General features: G+C 44.7%; 1 protein-coding gene across 2 annotated transcripts in view; it reads right to left on the minus strand.

Annotated features, from left to right (window-relative positions):
• MTMR12 (myotubularin related protein 12) overlaps nucleotides 1–22,759 on the minus strand; it is a 66,485-nt gene that overhangs the window by 34,596 nt on the left and 9,130 nt on the right. The window contains exons 1-5 of one of the 2 annotated variants that reach the window (XM_033110419.1): nucleotides 3,823–3,837; nucleotides 2,812–2,884; nucleotides 2,092–2,213; nucleotides 1,837–1,967; nucleotides 491–584 (exon numbers count right to left, since the gene is read on the minus strand). In XM_033110419.1, coding sequence (XP_032966310.1) covers nucleotides 491–584; nucleotides 1,837–1,967; nucleotides 2,092–2,188 — 322 coding nt within the window. In that variant the 5' untranslated portion in view covers nucleotides 2,189–2,213; nucleotides 2,812–2,884; nucleotides 3,823–3,837. Of the gene's footprint in view, nucleotides 1–490; nucleotides 585–1,836; nucleotides 1,968–2,091; nucleotides 2,214–2,811; nucleotides 2,885–3,822; nucleotides 3,966–6,509; nucleotides 6,571–22,759 lie in introns of those variants that run through there. The other variant, XM_033110418.1, reaches the window with a different exon arrangement.

The raw sequence follows: 22,759 nt of genomic DNA on the forward strand, positions 1-22,759 counted from the left end.
TTGCTAATAACGTAGTTTTCTGATTATGTTCTCTTACGTACAACTGTTCCATTTCCCTCAAAATATTTGCTATAAAGCATGTTCTGGTTGTTTCTAGAATGCAAGACATTCTCTAGAGTCTTATGAAATCAAGTATATTAAAGTGGAAATAAGAACTCAGGGACAAATGGGGCTATTTTAAATTTGTCTCAATTTTGTTGCAGTCTCACATTCCTGGTTACAACTCATTGCTTTCATCTTTCATAAGAAATAATCAAACCAATAATCCCTCACAAAAAGCAAACAAACCTAAAAGATAAGTTAAAGAAACAAAGATCACAGGGTAAAAATATAGAAACTGTTTTCTCTAGAAATCTGAATGAGACACCCAAGAAAAGCAGAGCAATTTCTAGGGAAAGGAGAAAACCTCATGGATGGGTTTTCTCCCACTACTTTCAGGTAGGAACTGGAAAGTCCGCCTACCCCCAGTTACCACCCAGAAGACACTTACCTGTGTGGTTTTGTACAGCAGTTGCGTAGGAAAACAGAAACAATCGTTTAAGCAGTTTAGGAGCCAGGGTATGATGAATTATGCCACTGACAATCTAGAAAATAACCAAGCAATGGATACAATCATGCTTTTGGCAGGAAAATGCTGAGTTGTCTAGGTTTTCAGGCATGCCAACAGGCTCCCTGGGGCAGCACACTCTCTCTCACTGGGGCCTGCATCTATGACGTCATCTCTCGGAATAATGCCAAATCAAGAAACGCTAACCCAACGTTGTGTCAGGGTTTCTAAGAGCTTTGAATTTCTAGGGAAATTTTTAAAACATAAGTCTAACTTCTCAAAAAACTAAGTGCTAAAAAAACTCAAGTGCTATATTCAGATACTCTAAAAATCTGACATTAAAGATATACAACTGATATCAGATAAAAACCAAAACACTTAGCTATTCTGATCCACTTGTGGCCTTTACAACTTTCTTCTAGAAGATTAGAAAAAGAAATCAACCCATTGTGCTTTTTGTTTGAAGTTCCAAACAAAAGTATGTTTGGATACATGACAAAAATCATCATTCAAAATGAAGGTTCTGGCTCCTCAGGGAATTTTCCATATCTACACCACTCTTCTGTTCAGAACAGATACTGGAGTCATGTTCATTATCCTAACTGAACTTCCACACTACCTGAAAGAACATCAAGGACCTGCTGTAAGTGTGCGTAACTCACTGTAGCCAAAGACAACAGATGAACTGAACTCTTGCTAGGTTGCCCCTGATGTATATATGACAGTGGCAATTTGAAATCTTCAATATCTCAATAAGAGAAATCTTGGAAGTCACAATGACCACGATAACCAGTTCACCAGTCATACATCTCAATTTGCTGCAGCGACCAGGTTAAGTTTACTAAAGTGTCCAAAAGCACAGGCTCATTTGGTGATCTGGCTTTGCCCATCTGACTCGTGCACCCCCTCCTCCTTCCACACACTTCCGCTACCTCCCAGACGTGAACTCATTCACCCAGGAGTTGGGAGGAAAGGCTGTCAGAGGCAAGGGAAAAGGGTTATTCTAGCTGCTCCATCCTTCCCTTCCCCCACTGCCTCCTGCCCCTGGGTTACCACCTCCCAACCTGCAGAGGCTCCAGGAATAAAAACGCTATGTACTGAAGGATAATACACAGGCATGCTTTACCAAATTCTCTCTCAATTCTAATCAAAGCATATGGGATTACTACCAATTTGAACTTTACAGAGTAAAAGGCTCCCCTTAACCTTCATGCAATGTAAGCAAAAAATAGAGTCAGTGGGGAAAACCTGATGGGAAACAAAACCTAAAAATACATGCAACTAGTTACCCTTTTGACTTCCTCTTCTTTTGTGTACCTCAGACAAAAGTGGAACACCCGGAGGTCTTTGCAGTGGATGATGAGTTTCTCAGGGTATTTCTTCAGTTGTCCAAAGAGAGTTTTTTTTTTCTCATCAAACACTGCACATCAACAATGAAATCAGGGAGGGAAATTATGTTATAAAGCACAACAAATTAATGCTAAAGAAATAAGGCAGACTATTAACTCCTAAGCACTTCTCGAGAGTGGGAGGAAAGGTGCTACCTTCTAAGTAACTGTCAGCAGGGGCCCTGGCTCTACGAGAACTGTCAGGGTTCTTCATTTCTCCGGAAAAAGCACAAGACCAAAATGGACTGGCCATTGTCAGCAGAACCGATTCCACCAACCTGCAAAAAACCCCGCTCTGAAAGCTGACATTACAAAAAATGGACAGGAGACCACTAAGGACATGCTTTTGGGACAGTCAACTACTGGGTTTATGACTCGGGGCCCCTCCTGCCACCTCCTTCCCTGTCCCAGAGATTGGACCATGCAGCACCTACTGATGTTAGGAACATCATAAATGACTACTGGATGATTTCTGAGCAAGCCCTGTCTACAAAAATAGAGAAGTAGAGCAGAGAGAGGCTTGAAAGCAGAAAAGACACCCAAGTGCAACACAAAAGACCTTTATCAGATTAGCCGTTAAAGTAAAACCTACACGGCTAACACTGACAGCAAAAAGTATGATCAAAATCTAATATATAATGGCATGGTGGAGTATTAGAAAGAACAGGTCCCAAGTTCAAGTCCAAGGTCCTCCAGCTAAGTGACCCCAAACAAGCCACTTCACACCTCAATTTATACCATCCACAAAACTGATCTAAACAAGATAAATATGTGAAGAAACTTTTGTAAACTATGAAAGCCCATAAAAACATTATCATTACCAGCTATACTTTCAAAAGCTGGCAACACCCCAGGGAAAAACAGATACTTACTTACCTCCATAAATCTGATCAACACAGTGGAGTGTAATGTCATTTTCTCCTATAACCTTATTCTTAAATTGGATTTCCTAAAAGATTCAAAAGGAAACAACTGTGACTCCTTTCTATGCACTGTCAGACATTTACAGAGTAAATCACCATCCTCCTCTTGCACATTAAGAAAAACAGGGAAATGCAGTCACATCCCTAGGTAAGGAACGACGAAATGGGTGAGACTGGTGGTCACTGGTGTTTCCCACCCAGGCAGAACATGCCTTTCCTGTGCTACTCCCAAGCAAACACACCAGGCCACTCACAAGGACTGTGAGAAGTGTTGGGAGGTGGCATGCAGGTGAAGATTTCTCCACACAAATGCAAGTAGGTGAGTGACAGTTATATAGGAAGAAAACACCAGGAAACTCAAGTTCCTGTAACTGCTGTGTTTGTCCAGGACTGGGAACCAGGCCGCTACGGCAGCCAGCGGCCAGCAGACCGCGCTCTGAGATGGCAATGGTGCTGCTGTGTAAGAAGCAAGGGTGGGCCGGGCGGCTGGGTGCCCTCCGAGTAGGGTGGGCAGATCTTTGCTCATTCTTCATAAGTACAGATGAGTCTACAAGGGCACCAGTACGCGGTGCAGAGCAAATATAAAGTAAACCCAAATTCAAGTTCAGTTCCAGAACTGAACTCAGTTCCCGAATTTAAGAAGAGTTTAGTACGAGAAAATGGGGGGAACGAGTATGTCTGGGAGATGTGATTCCAAAGAGTGACGTACAGTGTGATGAAATACAGAAGAAAGAAAGACGTCAAACGCAAGTAGCGTGAGATGAGGCAAGGGTGGGAAATTTTAGGATGGTCCGACCACGGGAAGGAGACCCTGAAGGACAGAGAGCAGACCAGTGGTGAGAAGGACTTCTGTCCTTTGGGTTTGTGTATGTTGGGGGTGAAGTAACAGAGAAGTAAGGGAAAAAGACATGGGGGCCACACTGTGCTGCCTCCCCAAACTTAGCCAAACGCAGCTCATACATACATCAGTATCCAGTGCAGATTCATCGTCACCCAAGAAAGCGATCTTGAAGTCTGTGCAGACAAGTTTCCCACAGATGCCACGCTGACAGGAATCTTCCTGGACATACTTCAGCACTGTGCTGGCTTCACAAAGCAGCTGCTCACCTGGTCAAAACCGAAACAAGTCCTCCTTAGAGTCCGCAGGGAGCACACAGCATGCACACAGTGAAAGCTTTCCCAGCTCTTCCACGTAAAGACCAACACAAAATATAGCATAGCACCTCAGACGTTTACACGTTCCAACACGGGAGAAGCTGCAAAACTTAGGGGAGAAGATGAAGCAGAGTGTGGACCACTGGTCAGTGAAATCGAAATGTCTCAGATACACCTTCACACAGGGCATTTCTCTATTTTCTCACTGTGAATAACAGAAGTTTCCAAAGGGATGGAAATAATCTCAGCTACACTTGCCAGCAAAAGATCTGAGTGTTTTTTATTACCTGGACCCAAGAAGATGCTCTAGAAGTGATACCCTAAATGAGCAAAGCCCAAAAGGCTCACCAGCATGCTCTGGAACGCGGATCTCAAGCCCGCTTTCCGGTGAAAGTGGGCCATTTGTCACCCTGGCCACATGGCTTTCAGGCAGCTTCCTCTGACACAGAGGTTGCAGCAGGACCACATTCATTCTGGCTCCACAGACAAGGATGGGAGGAAAAGGGAGGCCAGAGGGTTATGGGAAAAAAAGTGTTTCCTCTCTTTCTTAGAGGAGAGTATTTCCTCCCAGTGCGTCAGCTTTCCTGCTCTATCTGCAGGCACTCAGCCCACATGAGAAGCTGTATTTCCTGAAGGTAGAGTACTTATCTTTACAGTCAGAATAATTAGGATTTAGAGACACGTAAGCATTCTGTGCTCCTGCAAGTAGAGAAGCTCACGAGGGCTGGATGTCTGGGTGAGGGCAGGGAAAAAAAGGAGGGTATGTGGGAAATAAAAAAACTAACTGTAAATACTTTGCAACAAAAAAGGAATTTTCTTCTCCAACAGACAAACATCTTCCCCTCAGAATCTCCCTCTGCATATTTCCTTCAATGTCTTTAAAATTCTTTTTTGTTTGAAATTCATTTAGTCTAACCTTCAATATGTAAACAAAAAAGTTTCAGACACTAAGACTATGAAGGGACACCTATTATGGTATGTTTCTCCATCTTCCAAGGAGTTAACTACTAAGGAAATGCTGGAAGATAGCTCAGTCAGTAGGTCAGCCTCTAGAGAGACCACAAAGCTTGAAGAAAACAATGAAGTCAGAGCCTCGTTAGGGTTTAAAATAGTCCCAGAAAAAGCGCCTCAGCTAAGTCCCAGGTGGAAGACATGCGAGCGAGGCTTCTGTGCTTTCAACTCCCCGTGTGCAACAGCTTGAATAGCCAATCTCTCCGCAAGAGCAGGCCAGGCCAGCGTCATCCGTCTGGGGTCGTGCTCTGGAGCTGGAAGTTGGTGTGCAGAGGTGACCACGCAGCCAGGCGAGGCTGCACAGGCGTGGCATGCTGAGCAGCTGTTATCCACTCGTGTACAGAGTCCTGAGTGCTGGGGGCAGGAGCCAGAAAAGACCCTGGTCTAGTCTAGGGAACGGGCGCTCAGAACAGCGAATTGTGAGCTCACAGCAGCACACTAGAAGAGACCATCAGGTAATCCAGGGGATGGGAGAAGGTGTACTAACACTGAGCCAAAAATAAAGTTAATTTCAGAATCTACAACCCAAGAAAAGGAAAGCACTAGGGAATACAGATTAAGGTTTAGGCCATTATTATAGGAAAAATCCTTTGAAACTTAAAAACATTTTTAAAAAGTTACAGTATTCTGATATATTTCCCAAATGAGGTGGACCAGTCAGAAGCTTGCACATATTCATATCCTCCCAATAAAATGGAATAATATAAAAAGCACCAGAATGAGGCCCCAATTTTTTTGATAAAATGCTCCTTAAAAAAACAAAACCAAAACTATTTGGGGTTAGAATAAACAAAGTGGAAGAAGAACTGAATGCATAGGATAGCCCCACATATGGGGAGGATACGCCACCAAGTAGTTTCTGTTTCTGAATTCAGAAACGATTAAAACTTGATTTAAGCTATAGAGTCACTCTCCGCCAACTCAAAAATACCTCACCAATTCAAGCTCCTTGGTGATGCCCACAGAGCGCAGCCCTGGCAGCCCTGGGATGGGGATGGTAAACCCCAGCACACCTGGCACTCATGCTCAAATACACACACAACAGGCGAGGCCACCCACCAACGCGTGCCCAGGAGGCCCAAGCAGCTGCTCTAGCCAAGGGCAACTACACTTGGGCAGCAGGAAGAGTCTGTGGGGTGTAGGGCTTTTGGGGGACCCAGGATTTTCCTGAGGACCAAAATACTGGATGGGACCAAGGAAGGCAACCTGAAGAAGGCCTCATTTGCTTGTGAAAGAGCTGAGAATTCCCCGAGTTTATTTTCATCAACTTGGGGAGGTGAAAAGAAAAATTCTTTGCGGAATGGTGTAATACTCGGACCCAGGTGTGTAATTATTGAACTAAAGACCTTGATATTTTGTCCAACTCATTCCTCTTATATGCCATCTGGTTGAAAACAAAGGTGTTTATATATAGTGACACTAGGGCTGACAATTTATCATTGGCTTTGAGTTGCACATGAGGTATGATGCTAACATGGCTGTTACCTGGCAACAAGTGAAGAGTTACTTCCTTCTCTGTAACTTCCTTTTCGTTTGTGTGAATTTCCTAAAAGAGAAGAGCAAAGGGTAATATTTTTGTTTCAGGGCTCAAAATGAATTAAATCCATGCTTTCAGAATACACATGAAAACATCATATACCCCCAGGAGTTTTTGGTTTATTTGACAAGCTATTCACTTTTTTAAAAAGTATTTTTAACTAAAGGAAGGCAAAATTCCAATCAATTGATTCAATGTATTACACTAATTATTTAGGATTGACAACTATTAGTTGTCCCAAAAGGAGGGGAAGGGACGGACACTCCCTATCTGAAGGAACAAATGTCACACAGCTAAGTAAGGCAGCTCAAACAGAGTCAGAAAGAGAATGGAAGACGTTCCACAGAATGATTCTGCTCTGCCTTCAGTGAGAATCAGATTTAAAGCAAAAGATTGTGTGGTCTTGAGAGAAAAAGGACTTAAGTAAAAGGCTTGAAAGTAAGAACAGGAAGCCATGACAGTATCAAGTCAATACTGACCACCTACTCTGTAGCACACCAGGGCTCAGTGAAGACATTCTCTGCCCGTTCGTTACCTAAGACCCCGAGACAAGGCCACAGGATACTATCACTTCTAATAAGGAACTAAGGCCAGATTCTGCGTCACTGTTTCTCAATGGAAATATCTTATAACGCTTCCCTGTTAGGTTCAGTGTTTGTTGGATATTCAAAGATAATTAGCAATCCTTAATGAACTAAGGGACCAAAGCCATAGTCATAAATGGTTGTCAACAAGGAGAGAGGCATGGTGGGCCCCCTAATGCAACCTACCCCTCCATCTATGAAGTATTCTTGCCAAAATAGCTAACCTCAATCTGCTTGAGCTTCTATGTCAATAAGAAACACTGGGACAGAAAAACATGTTAAATGACACCACGAGGATGCAACCCATCAAATCCTGTGTAGGGACAAAGCCAGGAGTGCAGTTTCCAGGCTCTCTGCCTCACGTGGAAAGGTGCTGGCTCAAGTAGTAAATGGCCATCAACGGTGATTGGATGGCCATCAGCTGTGGCTACTTGGCCGTCAGCTATAACCAGTGAGCCATTGGCCACTAATATAACTGCTGTGGCTACGCTAGCAGAAAATGGGGGCTAGCATGAAGATGGTGGCTGAGTTAGCAAGCAGCGGAGTGTGGATTGAGGACTGCAGTGAGGCGGATTGCAGCTAGCAAATAGAGTCGGTCGGTTGGCAGAAAAGCAGACAGCAGGTCGCACGTCGTGTGAATCCAGCCTCCAGCGAGACTATAGTCGTATGACTCCCCTACCTATGGCTCCGTGGGTGTTCCTTTTTGACCTCACCATATCCTGTGTTCTTGTGTGGGGAGCGGGAGCTGAGACCTCGCAGGCCACCCCGCGTGACATCCTGACTGTGGGAAATTCTACAAGACACAACCCATTTCGTCAACAAATAAAATTGGAATTTTTTTTTGTTTTATTTTTTGGCAGATGGCTTTCAACAGTATTAGTTTTCTGAAGTCAATTCAGAATACAATACAGCATTAGAAGAAACGTGTATGTAAAGCAGAGGCAGGGAAAGGCTAGACAGCCCATCTTGAGGCTGAAGAATAAAGTCATGGCTGTTTCAGAGAACTCATTTTGAGCAAGGACTATTTTAGAGATGGCTACAATTTCCATTCCAAGATGGACTCAAGTCTCTTTGAGTCAGTGCTCCTCAAACTGGGTGAGTGTCAGATTATCTGGGGAGCTGTTATCTCTATAGACACTCGGGCCTGACCACACACCTATGGAATCAGAGTGTAGGGGATACAACTGGGCCTCTGGTTTTGATTCCGACGCACGGCGCCAGGTTAAGGAAGAGGTTACACGCATACCCATCTTATTGCGCTTCACTTTATTGTACTTCACAGATGTGGCATTTTTTACAAATCAAAGGCAAGCCCCTCCACCAGCAAAAAGAGTAAGACTCGCTTTATTGCGAAACTTGTTTTATCGTGGTGATCTGGAACCAACCCCATGATATCGCTGAGGTATGCCTGTATTCTCGCATGTATAAATACTACGAATGTTTTGGTAATTTAGAAATTCTCACTGAGAGTTTTCATCATCTGTTGTTGGCAAAGAACTAAATTAAAGCACAATTATTTTTGACAGGTCTATCATTTTTCTCTGAGGGTAGAGCAAAGCTATTCATTAAATTCAATGAGCTGTTAGAAAACTCGAGCGATCATCTTGAGTAGTGCTTGGAATTCGGTTCAAACACTTAAGCCAGTGTGGAGGAGACTACCCTATCGTTAGGTCCGCAGAAGTATCTATCATCTTCTGATGATAAAGAATTTATACTATCCAAAACAAACAAAACAGAAACTCATAAAAAAATGTATACTATCCAAAACCACCTACATCAATTCTTGAAATGGTGAACGGAATTCTTTCTTTACATTCCATAAACAAAATAACCAGGAGACAACTTTTAGGATTCTGCCCCACCCAAAACTCCCTTTCCCCAGACAACTGTTCCCCGTTCCCTTCCCTCCCCCGTGTCCTGAGCCGCCTGCTCCCCAAGGGGAAACGGACAGCAGTCCCTTAAAGGGCTAATCATTTTATCTCCCCTAGTAATTTGGCTGGGGGGCTAAACTTAAACTACAGACTTGTAGATTTGGCCCCACTACGGGAAAGCAGGGGGAGCTGCTCCGCAGAGAATAAGACACATGGAGAGGTGATGTGGAGATAAAAGCCCAACCCCCAGACACACTGTCACGGCCTGGACGCCCTGGCTCTCCAGGCGTTAGTGAGGCCCAGCCACACCTTCGGCCCACAGCTCCATACATCACACCTGGACCTCTATAATACATCCCCTTGTCATATTAGCTGCAGTGGGTTTCTGTTGATCGTCACCGAGGGTGTCACGGACTTAGGTCAACTGCATGAACAATAGGGAAACAGATGACGAGAATCATGTCACATAACAAGTCGATGTACAATAATACACCCAGGGTCACAGGATCAGGAACCGATGTCAGAGCCACCACTTCACCGCTAAGTTGGCAAGAAAGAGTCAGATGCCAGAAGTAGGATCTGCCACCTCTAGCATGTGGGTTTTAGGTGGGATGTGGATGTGAGGCCCTCAAGCCATTAAGCCTCATAGGATTTTGCCATTATTGCGATTAAAGCCCCTGGGTGGCTTTCCTCAGCTGCTACGACCACGTCCATCCCCTGCATGACCTCTGGATGTGGAGGCACATACCCACCTCCCACCACACACAACAAGCAGAAACTGACCAAAAAAACAAGAAGAAAAACCCCGTCATTCTTAGCCTTGTCATTTCAAAACTAAGTCATGTATGTATTTGTAGCTACACATACATATATGTATTTTTTAAAGCAGAAGATGAGGAAGATAATTGAGGTTTGTCCATGGAAAGGGAGAAGGAGATTTATAAGAGACAAAGATAATGTAAATGAATCCCTACCAAGTGCTAGGGAAGCAGGAGCTGGCAGTCCAGTGGGGAGGAAAGCTAATGCCCACACGCCACACAACCACAACACAGTATGACGGATGTTGTAATAAAGGCATTGACGCGGGGCTACAGCAGCACAAAAGGGGGTCCTAACTCCATGGGGACCAACAGAAGGAGGAGGGGGAGGAGAGACTCTTGAAGCAAATGCTCCTTCTGGGGAAGTAGCTTGTAAGGAATGGGCAGGAGTTCAACAGATGGGTGAGCAGAGAGAACAGGAAAAGGGAGGCACAAACACACAGAGACAAGTAGTTCTGAAAGAGAAATGAGAAATACGGGTGGGCGAGGGGTGGGTTGGTCCCAGCCGGAAGCTTCTGAAGCAGAGGAGTGCATTCAGCACACAGTATTCACTATCTCCAGTAAACGTCTTGCAGGAAAAAGCACAGGAGTGACTTAGGAGCCAGGGAGGCCTTAGCCTACAAACGTATGAGGGGCGTCTTGGGCAAGTGTCCTGGCCTCAGTGTTCCCATCGAGAAGACTGGAATCAAGAGCCCTAGCTGGAAACGGAAACGGATGATTCCTGTCGACCCTCTCTCCACCATTCCAAGTCATTCTGTCACTGCACAGAACCATATTCTCCAAAAGATGACTATCCATCTACTAGAGCATTTCTGGAAGAAAAAAGGAAAAGACTGGAGACCTTTTCCCACTCACTCTCATCTCTGTCAAATGCCCCAAAAGCTTACTATACATTTTTTATTTTAAAAGTACTGACTCCTCTTTTTCCCTAGAAAGTGGTAAAGAAGTTTTGATGTTGGCAACAAGTTGCTGACCAAAATTTGATCTGATAGAGACAATGGAAATCACACAAAGCAGCGAAGTCATCGAGGAGCCACATATTTTATGAAGCATTTGGTGAATTTTAACATCGGAGGGGGATGACAGAAAACCACCAAGATTCCTAACAGTGCTCAACTTCCTACTAAAATTGCCGCTATTCATCAGACTTCCTTCAGCACTGCAGACAGGGAAAGGAGGTCAGAACAACACCGTAAGGCAGACATGGCTGCTGCTAACAAGCCAGCATCCAAGAAAAAGTATCCTACAGTAATCATCAAATGCACGTGAGCCCCTGCCTCAAACGCCACTACACAAATTAACACAAAACTTTATTAATCCAAAACACACATCACTCAGCAATCTTACCTATTTGAAACACTTGAAAATCTAAGTCAAAAAGGCTTGTGAGCAATACAAACAGATGCGTCCAAGTTTGTGCACAGCAATCAAAGCCCTCCACAATCTCTGTCAGTCGCAGCTTCCACTTCAACTGCATGCATCTATAATAGCCAACATTCATTAAGCTTCTATTATGCGCCAGGTAAGTACTCTTCAGTAGTATCTCATTAATCCTCTCAATTTTAGTAACTAGTATTATGTCCATTTCACAGATGCAGAAACTGAGGCTTAAAGAGGTTCAGTGACTTTCCTTTCACAGGAAATAAGTCACTAACCAAGGGTTTAGCCCAAGTCCTAATGCCGGAGCTGACATTCTTTGCTGCTGGGGTGGCAGTTCTAACAAACATGGTCTCCAGTTTCCTATTACAGGTTATAACATCCACTGCCTACAATAGGAAACCAGTCTATTACAAAACTGATTAGCACAAATGAGAAAAATTCCCTTCAGGGAACTGTACTTCACTGTACAAGGATTTCCCACATACAGGACATAAGCATGTGAAAGCTCAAGTCAGCTAACACTCGAAGAATCTGCCGAGAGGCTGAAAAGCAGCTGGGCATGTTAATCCCACTGGTTCTCAAGAAGTAAATTCTCTAGTTTCTTACCAAGTTCACATTCAGGGTGCACATCTCCTCAATAGTGATGCAGCTAGGGCACCTCAGGAAAGGCAGCAACGGGAAGGCCTGCCAGAAGACCACTGACCTTGAAGAAAACAGGGCGGTGGTAGGGGTTTGCCTACAGTGTGGCTCTTAGGCCAAAATGCTCATAAGTGTTCACTGCTACCAGCACTTTGAGTCAAAAACAGAAGTTATTCTCAGTTCAATTTAATCCAGACAAATTTCAAGAGGCAACATCCCTAAAACTGCCAAAACAGTTTCTTTTGATCGCATTCGGCACCAAAGTGCTAAAAGGATACAACACAGACATTTTGTTTCTTCGTCTCTACTTCTCTAAAATGGATGTTTATTTAATACTCTTCATTTTCTCCACTCAAATAGAAAATCTCAGGGAGAAAATGTAACTTGCACCCACATATCTGGTGGAATCCATGTGTATCTTAGAACAAAATTTACCTTTTTTAAAGCAGAAAGTTGTATTTTCAATTCACAGTACTAATAATTTTTTGTTTTTCCCCTTGTTCCTCCAGACTTCTCTCTGTGCACATACTAAAAAGGAGAAATAATACAGATTTTGGTGTTACAGTCCTAATCTAGCTCTGGTATCTACAGTCATTTAACCTGACTGAACTTTGGTTTCCTCCTGTATAAATGGAAACAATACTACCTAATACGAGAATCTGAAGAGATAACGTGTGTAAACACATGGCAGGTGTATTCAGTAAATGAGTTGTTATAACTGTAAAACATAGCAGTACCTGGGCTGCACTTTGATTTCTTTTTTCGTTTTCTCCTCCTTTCCTTTGATAAGAAAACAATTCAAACATACTATTTAAGAGCTGCAATTATTCAAGATTCTGGCCCATGACCAGAATAATTTCTACTTCTCTCTTAATCCTGTTTCCCACATTAAATTAATCTAACTCTACTCAGGAGGCCTCTCAGTTCTTCTTTTCTGTGGATCAGAAACTTCTGCAAGTAACACCATCCAAGTTGGCCCTAATCGTAAGCCTTTGACTACACAGCAATATCTGAACGATGGAAAAGAAATGGCATTTTTCTATGAATAGGATTTGTTTTCTACAAGCCCCCAGGGACTTAGGTCTGGTCATTCTGTGTCTTATCTTCTGCAATACAAAGTACTTTCAACGCATTAGAAGAGCAAAAGGGTAAACTTATGGCTCTCTTAAAGATTACCACATCCAGGAAGGGACTTTCCAGGCATGTCATGCAGTAGGAAGCGTTCTCGACTGACCATTTATTCGAAGTAGATTAAGTTGATGAAAGTTGGTAACCAATTAAGACTACTACTCAGCCATAAAAAAAAATATGAAATACTGACATATGTGACAATAAGGATGGATCCTGAGATTACGCTAAGTGAAATAAGTCAGATGGAAAAGGACAAGAACCATATGATTTCACTCCTGTGTGGGATATAAAACAAAAAGCAATAAGCAAACAAACAAAAAAACCAAACTCACTGATACACAACAGAATGGTGGTTACCAGACGGGGAGGGGGGATAAAGGGAAGACAAAGCGGGTCGGGGGGCCAAATACATGGTGATGGAAAGAGACTAGCCTTCAGGTGTGGAGCACGCAATGGAGTATACAGATGTTGTATTATAAAGGTGTACACCTGAAATTTAAATAACGTGATTAACCAATGTTATCCCAATACATTTTTTTAAAAACAACAAAAACCTATCAAGCACTTCAGCACAGGAATTTAAGGAGCCACACTCTAGAGAATCATCACTATATCTATCTAATCCTTCTCTGGTTAACAGTTCAAAAAAAATCCTAAATGTACACCATCTAATTCTTACAGATAATCAACTGAGGGAAAAATAAGTACCACCACCTCTACCATCAACCCCCCACCCCAATCAAAATATACACTCGTCCTGAGTAAAGAAATAACCTAGAGGACTCCAATAAATCAGGGTATGCAAAGAGGAATCATAAAGAAATCCTCCCCTCAAAAAATTGAATTTTTTCTTTTAATTTGGGAAGCTGTCCGTTTGGGCGGTGGGGAGGAGGGAAGGAGGACAGAATGTAAAGTGCTCACTGGCTACATTCTATAGTTCCTTCACCCCTACATTTTTAAAGTAGGTTTCGAACTCCACAATAAAAACGAAGAAGAACAAATATGGAGATGATATTTCAGTGTTTTTGAGAAAGAGTTGTAACATCTTTTGCTTGTTGATCCCTGAGGACAAACATCGCTGAATGGAGGACAAGGGAAGTGGTTACAACAAGGATACAGGAGCACCCACATCTGGATGTGCTGAGTCTGGATGTGGGTCATTAAAGCAGGTTACAGGACATGATGCAATTCCCATATGTATGAGGTGTGATCAAACATCATGGTGAATGTTTAAATTTTTAAAAATCCATTACAGTGAAAGACACATTGCCATTAATCCCCCTCAGAATACTCCCCCTCACTTGGAATACACTTATCCCATCGTTCTTGCCACTTCCTGAAGCAGTTCTGGAAGTCCTCTTTTGTGAGTGTCCATGGTTGTGCTGTCGTGGCTGCCTCGATGTCCTGAATCATTTTGACTTTGGGGAAGAGCCAGAAGTCGCCCGGTGTCAGATCCTATGAATGAGGTCGATGAGGACACACCATAATGTTTTTATTTGGCAGAAACTGCCGTACCAGAAGCGATGTGTGACACGGAGCATTGTCATGATGGAGGATGATTTACGGCACATTTTAAAACACACCTTCTCTCAAATGCAGCTCACGCCCAACTGACTGCACCGAACAAGTTGAAACTCATCACACACTGTTACTAAGATGCAACATGCCGCTTCCTGTATTGAAGACCCTGCCTTTCCATTGGATGGCACTCAGCAGCAGCATTCACCGTGTTTTGTGGTCACAATGGGAAGGCTCCATGTCACACATCACTTCTGGTACAGCAATTTCTGTAAAATAAAAACATTACGGTGTGTCCTCATCCACCTTATTCACCAGATCTGGCACCGTGAGACTTCTGGCTCTTCCCCAACGTCAAAATGACCATAAAAGGTAAATGTTGTGAATCGATTCAGGACATCGAGGCAGCCACGACAGCACAACTAAGGATTCTCAAAAAAGAGGACTTCCAGAACTGCTTCAGAAAGTGGCAAGAACGATGGGATAAGTGTGTTCGAAGCGAGGGGGATGAATGGCAATGTGTCTTTTACTGTAATAATTTTTAAACATTCACCGTATTTTTTTAATCACACTTCGTACATCCTAACTCTAATAATACTGTGTTCTGTATGTGTATAAGCTGTTGTCTTCATGGGCAAAGGTACTGGACAAGTGGTTAAAGACTGTCCAACCTGACCTTTACCATTGGATGAGTAAATACAATCTCTTTCTTATCAGTGTTACAATTTACTACATTGTGACTTAAGGGCCACTTGTGGACTGCAGAAATCACAAATGTCCAATCTATGAATGCCAAAGTGGGCACTTTGAGGGATCAGTCCTTACTGAGGTTGAGCAGTGAATAATGATAAACATTTCTTGAACCTTATGTGCCAGGCATTGTTTAAAGAGCTTTATACTTATTTACTCATTTAATACTTCAAAATCATTCAAGGGCTTAAAAAGCAAGCCTTTGAAATAGGGTTATTATACCCACTGTCACCTCCACTTTGTAGATAAAGACACCCAGCTAGTACATGAAGGTGGAAGCCACGCCTGGTAGCTGGCTCACTCTGTTCTTACATGATGCCATACTACCTCTTACATGAATGAAGACACTATTCCCTATATACATTAAAGGAATAAGGAAAACCAGGACAGAAAGGTCAGTGAATGTATCTGCTAGACTCACCTGACACCAGGTCAAAACAACCGTCACTGAAAGTACCCAAGGAAAGCCTAAGAGAGTGCTGTGGAGAGGCAAAAGGAGGCTGAAGTGGAAAATGGGCACCTGACCCCAGGAGTAAGGGCCCGCTGCATGAGGAAGAACTCTGGGGCTTCTTCAACACCAGCAGGAGTTTCCTGCTATGACTGACTTCACTGGGTCCTCTAAGGAGTGAATCTGTGACTGTCACCCCAACCAACTCTCATGAGTCCAATTCACCACACTCCAGCAAAGGCTCCAGCCGGGAGTAACACTGCCATGTACTGTGGGGGCTATTCTGTGCTTCCCTTTAAGAGCATGTCGTCTAGAGGTCTTCTGAAGAGTCCCCTTAACACCTCCTTCTCTTTCATCCTCAGTATCCAATCTATGACCAAATTCTATCAATATCACCTATTCAATATGTCTAGAATCCATGCCCCTTTCTTATCTCCACCTGTAGTCCAAGCTATTATCATCTCCCACCTGGACCACAATATCTTTCCAATCAGTCTACTTGCATCTGTCCTCTTTCTAATCTACTCGCCAGGGATCCTTCCGGAACACAGTGTGCTCTGGATTCCTGGAGGACAGAGACAATGGCTGAACATGGCCGGTGAGGCCCTCCACAGTCAGGCCCCTCACGACTTCTCCAATCTGGTGTCCCACCATCCGCTTCCTCAGTCTGCACACTGGCCACACTGGCCTGCTTTCACCCTCCCATACCTGCCATGTTCCTTCCCATCCTGAGTGGTTTCCCCCGGAAGCTCCTTCTGCTCCGAATGCTTCTCTTTTCCCTCTTTGCCCTGTGAATTCTGTGTATCCATCGGAACTCAGGACAAGGGAAGTCCTCTCGGTTACCGGGTTCTTCTAGCCCCCCGTATGTACCTGTCCCTCAGCACCGGTCACAAACGCAATCTCACATCTGCTTACGTCATGATTTAAGTCTATTTCCCCAACAATCCACGAACTCTTTGAGGGCAGGTCTTTTGTCACGTTTTTGGCTCACCATATAGCCCCAGATCCAATACAAGCCTTGCACACAGTAAGGTCTCAAAAGATTTCATTGAATAATTAATTAATAATGACTTTAAATATTGAGAAGTTTGAAAAAAAAAAAAAAAAACCTCTAGCAGGGCCCAGAGAAACATGTGGGAGATTAAGATACAATGTCAGGGCTTGGGCATTAACATGGTGACATCACCAAATGCTCTAATCATACTGCAGGACTGGAGAAAGAGTGCATTCCATTACAGACTGTCATGCACGTGGTGTTAATCCAGAAAGACGAGCAGTCGGGAAGCCTGTCCAGTAAAAACCATAGAACGACAGCCATGGATGGGCGTGGCATCATCCCAGGTTCTTGCAACCAATTCAACCAGTGTCCAGTGACAGCTGTTCTCTGGGGTGCTGAGAACTTCTCAAACTGTGCCCTGGTTTCAGTGGGGGTCCCCTTAAGCTTTTGCTCCTTCTATTTCACTATCCTTCAACTCTTACACCCCTAACCCAGCTGCCTAATCAGCAAATGGTGACAATCATACTTCTAGAAATAAATTCCTTACTGACTCCAATGAACTATCATGTTCTACGTGCAAGGATAAAAAGGTAGAAACGTATGGTTCCTTACTAATCAAGCAGAACTGGCTGTACTAGACACGTAAACAGACTTTTCTCTGAAGACACCTGAAAACTAACTCATTTGAAAGTGATGCAAATTTTCCACAAATGTGGCAGTTAAATATGGCCCTTGTGCTTTGTGCGCACCTCTTGGGGCTCCATCTGAGTTTGGACAAAGCTTGCTACTATGGCACAAAAGAATAGCAAAGACTTCTGGCACCGGTCACGGACCGTCCAGGCTTGTGGTGGTGTTCGTGGCCGGAGCTCAGCACAGCAGCATGAACATACACGGAGAGTGGTTCTGCCAGAGTGGTAGGATCCGGGTTGAGGTTTCGTTAATGCCTTACTTCGACATTTACCCCAATGTTACAGTTACTCTTTGTTTTCATTTAAAAAGAGGATAAGGCATGGATAACAAGTCTTCCAGTTTACACCACAGATCAAAAGGAGCCACATCTGTTCATGCTCTCGCTGTGGGTACATATCAACAATTCCCAGGGCCCCGCAGTGGCCACTGCCCCCGCCGTAACTAAGAACCTCACCGAGTCTGAGCCAGAAGCATTCCCATTCTGGCAGAGGCTCAGCCAGACAAGATGTGAGAACGGCCTCCCATTCTTCAGCAAGCTATGGGCAAAAGACACACACCTGCTGGAACCCACATCACACAGCTGGCCCAGCATGACCAGGTTGTCGATCTAATCTCTTCTCAGAACTGTGATTCTGAGGAGGAGTCCAAAGCACTGGGCTCCCATGAGTCAGACGGGCGAAATCAGTGACACAACACTCGAAGTTGTCTGTCTGGTTACTCAAAGCTACAAGATGACCTAGCTCTAACACACAGATAACATAACATATAGTAATATATTCAACAAACAGCTCCTGAATATCCTAAACCAAATGCCACGGATAAAAAGATGAATAAGCACTTACTTCTGTCCTCAAGAAGTGCAGACAGACGAATAAAAAATAATCATTGGAACACTGGGTAATCAGTGCAATAAATACTAGAAGCCTGCAAAAGACTGTATCTCTACACATCCTCTCACTTCCCCCTCACAACTTTGTTAACCACCATTATTGTTCTCATTTCAGAGATGAGGAAAATGAAGCTGACCGAGTGGGCCTCCCGCCTGTTTCCCTGACCAGTCACTCTTCACTGCCATACACCCTGCCTGGCCCTGCTGACCACACGCCCAACGCTGTCGCCTTCTCCTGCCTTTCACACACTCTGTCACTGGCTGAACGGTCATTTCTTACGCACGTGCTCTATTCCAGCGCTGCAAACCTGGGAGTGAACACGACACAGAACCCCACCTGCCCAGAGTGCACGGAGTCTGAACACAGTATGAGCAGTAACAATGAAGACGTGTACAAAGTGCTACACTAGGGGAAGGAGGGCTACAATGGGAACACAGCAGAAACACCTCACTAGATTCAGAGAGGGTCACAGATGTCGTTACCCTCAGGAAATGTCATTTATCCTGAGACCTGAAAATCAGCAGAAATGAGTTCCAGGTCAAATCACCCACACGCGCTCCGGCTTCTCTTCCTCAAGTCTCCTTTCTAGGCAGGGTTCTCTTCCCTCCTCACAAGACCTCCCTGGATGAGCTCTGCCACTCGCACCATTGCCAACAATACATGCTGAGGACCCACAAATGGCTCTTCCCTCCAGATCTCTCTTCAGAGCTCCAGACCGGGACGCCCAAACAGCCTCCGGCCACCTGCACTGGAATGTCCCTCAGATCCTGCAAATTCACATTTCAAAGTCCGCTCTTCCCTCCCCGTGCACGTCACCAAACCTGCTCACCTGCCTCTGGACCCTGGCTCGGTAGAGGGCCCGCCATCCACCCAGCTGGCCGTGCCAAACACCCGGGAGCCATCTTAACTCCCCCCGCCCTCCACGTGGTCCACTCTGCTCCCGTGACAGCCCCAGAACCCGTCCACGCTGCTGTCACCTCAGGCCACGACCACCTCTCACCTTACATGCTCCATGATCACAGGGGCACTGCTTCCGCCTCGCCCCAGGGTACCCACTGTGCCCCCCAATCCACTGTCCCCCCGCCCTGTCCAGCCACAGTCCACACAGCTGAAGCCCTCTGCAAAGCTCTCTTTGATCCAACCTCCCTCCTGGATGGTAATAATCGCTTACCTTATCTGTCTCCCCAACCAACGATGCCAACTGGGGGCCGACGCTGTTCCTTTATGTATTTTTAGCCTCAACTGCTGGCATATAATTTCTGACAGATAGTAAATTGTCAATAAAAGTCTACTCAAAGAACATATAAATGAAAACATACAAAGAGACAAATAATTCTTGATCCTGGTAATATTCTTTAATCCTAAACATAGTTCTTGAGATGAAAGAAACAGCTCTATTAAAAATTCCTACCTAAGTATATGACTACTGCCAGGTACTACTGAACTTCTGTCCCACCCCTCCTGAGCTGGCTTTCGGAAACACACTTAGTCTCCTCGACAGAGCGGGGCGTATTCAAGGCCAGACTTTAAATCTGAAACCTTATCATTGAGGATACAGACTGGAGACTACATGATTCCATCACTGTCCCGTTCCCGGGAGCTAGAAATCGACATGGGGCTTGGTTCCTGGAGCTGACTCCCAGGGCCGCTGGCTCCCGGCCAGCGAGGGCTCTGCTCCCTTACACGCCAGCCTGACGAGCAGGCTCGTCCGCGCTCAGAGCACGGCCAGGTGCTGTCATCACAGCTGGCTTCTACTAACTAGACACTGTCTTTGGCAATTACAAGCAACAATCACTCTAACCATAAGCTAAAAACACAGCAGCTGAAGCCAGGGAAGCAGACATGCAGTAACAGGCAAACTGACAGCCTCTGTCTGGACTCACGGGACCACACCACAGACAGCCGTGCGGGTGCCCGGTGTTCAAGGACTCTGCTATTTACTCAGCATGAAATCACTTCTCAGCCATGATTAGTGCTCATTTCACAGGACTAGTTGGGAACTTTCAAGAGCATTTTGGACTAAGCATTTATAACCCACAAAAATATATGTCTAACTTAAACACATAAACATATAATTTGCTAGAAGTTCTACTATGTCCACTTTCACATGTCCTATGTCATTTGTCTTAACAACAATCTGTAAGGTATTTTTATCCCCACTTTACAGATGAGGCCAGCAAAGCTCCAAGATGTTAAATAAGGTGCCTGGGATCACATAACTGAATAGATGGTGACCAGACTCACTCTCAGTAGTTCTGACACCAAGTTTAACACCTTTGATTCTTAACTTTGTTTCTGTAAAAGCTTTCTTAAGACATAATTCATATACCATACCATTCACCCATTTAAAGTGTACAATGCAATGGTTTTTAGTATATCCCGAGAGTTGTACAACCATCACCACAATCAATTTTAGAACATGTGCATCACACCTAAAAGAAACCCCGTACCTATTAGCATTCAACCCCTCATTCTCCATATCTGCCCCCTCCCTACCTTTCTGTTGCCAGCCGTCAGCAACTACCAATCTTAAACTTTTTTCCTGTTACAACATAATACGCCAAGTGTCCTTTCAACTGTAACAAGTCTTCAGGACAGAGAAAAAGCCAACAACCTTTGACAGTGCAGTAACCTAACATATGAGCAATACTCATATGTCCATTCTAAATCCTTTACTTTCACATTTAAAATGCTTTTTTCCTTATATCAGATTTTTTCTTGAAGGAAGGAACTGCTCACTAAGACCCAAACTAAAGCCCTGACTCTGTTTTGACAGCTCATTTCTGAAGGGCAGTGAAAGTTATTACTCATCCATGTTTCTTAGCATGAAATGCTCTTACCAGGCATTCCGCAGGCCTTTAAACAATCCAAACGATTTGTCAGCCTCTCCCTAGTAAGCACTCAAGCTAAAGAAGAAATGGTAAGACCCAAATACCAGTGCAAGCCTCACAAACTACAGATCTGAGCTCACCAAATATTCAGCTGGCTCAATTCCAATAAAGAGGGTCTGCCCACTTGATGGAATAAGAAACTACCTAAGGAAGCAAAGCGTAGCCGGAGACCCATCACAGGGAACAACTGGGTTTCCGGCATCCATGGAAGTCACTGGTGATAGCTAAAGGGGATATTATATGGCAAAAGCACTTCATGCCAAAGCTGACTCTTGGGGCACAGAGACCAAGAGTAGAGTCAGCACTTACACTTAAGGCCTAACACTGTTCTCAACCCCAATTCCCCAAATGACTCTGCAGAAGAAATCATAAAAGCCTCTGATGAGCCTCCCACCAGCTACCTTCTGGGGTCCCCTCCTGGGATGGTCCATGGCCACGGTTCTCTCTGAAGTCACTCTGAGCTCCACGAGGCCACACTGAGTGGCACTACAGCCCTGCCCTCAAGGAGCTTACAGTTCTGTTGGAGGAAAAGGACCCACCGACATAGAGAATTATACACCAAGGAGAATAAATGCTCAATTGCATCACCAAGAACCAAGAGCTACAGATAGCCTGTATCACAGGCAAAAACAAGGGAAAATGTCAGTGAGGAAAGACTTGAGTATGCAAAGAGCATGAAGTGGCAAAAACCTTCAAGACTGTTTAGCCAGGTGCTTTTCAAACTGTACTCCCAGCACCCTTTCTCTCTTCTTTCTCTCTATATTTGGGTTTCGTCTATGATTTCATGTGAAATAGAGCAGCTCTCAACAGGGGATGGAGGGAGAGGTCCTAGTTATCTGAAAGAAATGCAGAGTTCTGCTGCAGGTGCCCCCCCACACACAGTCTTCACCCCCTACGGCATACACCGATGTCTAAAGCAGGACTTGGAACAGCATATTTTGAAAAAATTCTTCAAAGAACCCTGTTGTTTAATAAAAACAAGTTTCTTGTGCAAAACAGGTTTAAAAACACTTGCCTAATCCAACTCTATAAATCAGGAAACAAGAGTGAAAGAGAGAAAGGGGCTCCCTCAGAGCCGCACAGAAAAGAAACGGCCACAGCCCAGGCCTCCCAAATCCAAGCTAATGCTCTGTCAACCTACAACAAGCAGGCAGAACCTGCAGTGAGTCGACAGCGTGTGGAGATCGGGACCAGTGGAAGGGGCAGGCGGAGTGGAGGACTCAGGCAGGAAAACGACACGTGGAGGCTGCACCCAGGAGCCTGGCCGTGGTGGGCGGCACGACTGGCTGCGGCAGGAGCAGTGGCGGGTGGAGAGACCAGGTAAGCAGTTGCCGTCTGTGGTCCCAGGCACGACAGGAGACGCGAGCAGAGAGGGTGGCAATGGAAATGAAATGGGGCAGACCACCACAGAGGCCCCGCCCACAAAGGGCACCCTGGGGACTGTGCCTGGTTTGGAGTATGGTGACTGGAGAAAGGGGGGCCCTGACAGGTCCTCCTGAAAGCCTCTGAGACAAGGAGGACAGAGAGGGAACTTCTAAAACAGCTCACTGAAAAAGAAAACTTTGCAAGAAGGGAGACCCCCGGGAAGATG

The sequence above is a fragment of the Rhinolophus ferrumequinum genome, chromosome 7, assembly GCF_004115265.2.
Source record: "Rhinolophus ferrumequinum isolate MPI-CBG mRhiFer1 chromosome 7, mRhiFer1_v1.p, whole genome shotgun sequence".
Classification (NCBI taxonomy): Eukaryota; Metazoa; Chordata; class Mammalia; order Chiroptera; family Rhinolophidae; genus Rhinolophus; species Rhinolophus ferrumequinum.